Source organism: Nothobranchius furzeri, chromosome 11 (assembly GCF_043380555.1).
Source record: "Nothobranchius furzeri strain GRZ-AD chromosome 11, NfurGRZ-RIMD1, whole genome shotgun sequence".
NCBI lineage: Eukaryota > Metazoa > Chordata > Actinopteri > Cyprinodontiformes > Nothobranchiidae > Nothobranchius > Nothobranchius furzeri.
In genome coordinates this window covers 67,757,665-67,760,164 of record NC_091751.1, presented here as the reverse complement: position 1 = coordinate 67,760,164, position 2,500 = coordinate 67,757,665, and the positions used below count along the sequence as shown (strand labels likewise).

General features: G+C 44.0%; 1 protein-coding gene across 1 annotated transcript in view; it reads left to right on the top strand.

The window, feature by feature from the left end:
- LOC139061874 (angiopoietin-related protein 3-like) overlaps positions 1-2,500 on the top strand; it is a 14,541-nt gene that overhangs the window by 550 nt on the left and 11,491 nt on the right. Inside the window, exon 1 of the mRNA XM_070541772.1 lies at positions 1-522. This exon is cut by the window's left edge and continues 550 nt beyond it. Within this exon, the coding sequence (XP_070397873.1) occupies positions 31-522 (492 nt within the window). The 5' untranslated portion in view covers positions 1-30. The remainder of the gene's footprint in view (positions 523-2,500) is intronic.

Genomic DNA, 2,500 nt, shown 5'->3' with positions numbered 1-2,500 from the left:
TCTGCTCCTCATGGTGGACAACGCAACAACATGAGACTAACACCAGCTCCTTTAGTCCTTCTCCTGCTCGTCTCTGTCCTCTGTGACAAACAGGAGTCCCCAGATCTCAACCTTCCAGCAGACACCTGGACTCGCTTTGCTCCTCTGGATGATGTACGTCTCCTGTCCAACGGCCTCCTGCAGCTGGGTCAGAGCATGAGGGAGTTTGTTCAGAAGACCAAAGGCCAGATCAGCTCCATCTTCCAGAAGCTCACCACCTTTGACCGCTCCTTCTACCAGCTGTCTGCACTGGCTGGAGAAATCAAGGAGGAGGAGGAGGAGCTGAAGAAAACTACCGTGATATTAAAAGCAAGCAATGAAGAGATTAAGAACCTGTCTGAAAAGATCAGCTCCAAGATGGAGAACCTCCTTCAGGAGAAGAGTCAGCTCCAGAACAAGGTGGAGGGCCTGGAGCAGAAGCTGAACAACCTGTCCCCGGGTCTGGTTAGCGACATGCAGGCGGCAGAGATCAACAGCCTCAGGGTGAGTGACCCGAGCGTGGAGAGGGAGTCTGCCCTCGGGTCAAACTTTGTTAGTATGAAAACATGAAACTGTCCCTGGGAATGATTTCATCTCTGCAGATGCCAACAAAACTACAGATCATTCTATCAGCAGAGCACGTTGGGAATTATTGCTAAAACAGTTAAGGGTGTATTATCTGGCTCTTTGGTCTGGTGTACACCCACTCCTGAGCTTTGGTCTAGACTTGCTGGTGCTTCCGCTGGTGACCGAGCTCTCTGGATGTCAGACGAGCAGATGCTGCAGGTTTTAGGAGCTTTTCTAGTAGCCGGTAACTTTCAGGGTTTTAATAATTCAGCTTCTTCTATTCTTACACACATGTGTGATGCTGTTGTGTTGTTAGCTTTATTCTGTAGATTAAAATATTATTTAGTTTCCCGCTCGCTCTGGATGAAAAAACTGTTGTTTTTACGTGTGCGTGTTCAGCCACTGAAAGTGCTTTTGTAGAGGATGATGATGACGATGATGATGGTGGTGATGGTGACGGTGATGATGATGATGATGGTGGTGATGATGGTGACGGTGATGATGATGATGATGATGATGACAGTGATGATAATAATGGTGATGATGATGATGATGATGAGGATGACGGTGACAATAATGATGGTGATGATGATGATGATAATGATGGTGACGGCGATGATGATGATGATGGTGATGATGATGATGATAATGATGGTGACGGCGATGATGATGATGATGGTGATGATGATGATGATAATGATGGTGACGGCGATGATGATGATGGTGATGGTGGCAGTGATGATGATGATGATGATAATGATGGTGATGATGGTGGCAGTGATGATAATGATGAAGATGATGATGGTAGTGGTGATGATGGTGATGATGATGATAATGATGGTGATGGTGACAGTGATGATGGTGATGATGATGTTGATGATGATGATGATGGTAGTGGTGATGATGGTGATGATGATGATAATGATGGTGATGGTGACAGTGATGATGGTGATGATGATGATGATGATGATGATGATGGTAGTGGTGATGATGGTGATGATGATGATAATGATGGTGATGGTGACAGTGATGATGGTGGCAGTGATGATAATGATGAAGATGATGATGGTAGTGGTGATGATGGTGATGATGATGATAATGATGGTGATGGTGACAGTGATGATGGTGATGATGATGATGATGATGATGATGGTAGTGGTGATGATGGTGATGATGATGATAATGATGGTGATGGTGACAGTGATGATGGTGATGATGATGTTGATGATGATGATGGTGATGGTGGCAGTGATGATGATGATGATGATGATAATGATGGTGATGATAATGATGGTGATGGTGACAGTGATGATGGTGATGATGGTGATGATGATGTTGATGATGATGATGGTGATGGTGGCAGTGATGATGATGATGATGATAATGATGGTGATGATAATGATGGTGATGGTGACAGTGATGATGGTGATGATGGTGATGATGATGTTGATGATGATGGTGGTGATGGTGACGGTGATGATGATGATGATGGTGGTGATGATGGTGATGGTGATGATGATAATGATGATGGTGACGGTGATGATGATGATGATGATGATGACAGTGATGATAATAATGGTGATGATGATGATGATGATGAGGATGACGGTGACAATAATGATGGTGATGATGATGATGATAATGATGGTGACGGCGATGATGATGATGATGGTGATGATGATGATGATAATGATGGTGACGGCGATGATGATGATGATGGTGATGATGATGATGATAATGATGGTGACGGCGATGATGATGATGGTGATGGTGGCAGTGATGATGATGATGATGATAATGATGGTGATGATGGTGGCAGTGATGATAATGATGAAGATGATGATGGTAGTGGTGATGATGGTGATGATGATGATAATGATGGTGATGGTGACAGTGATGATGGTGATGATGATGT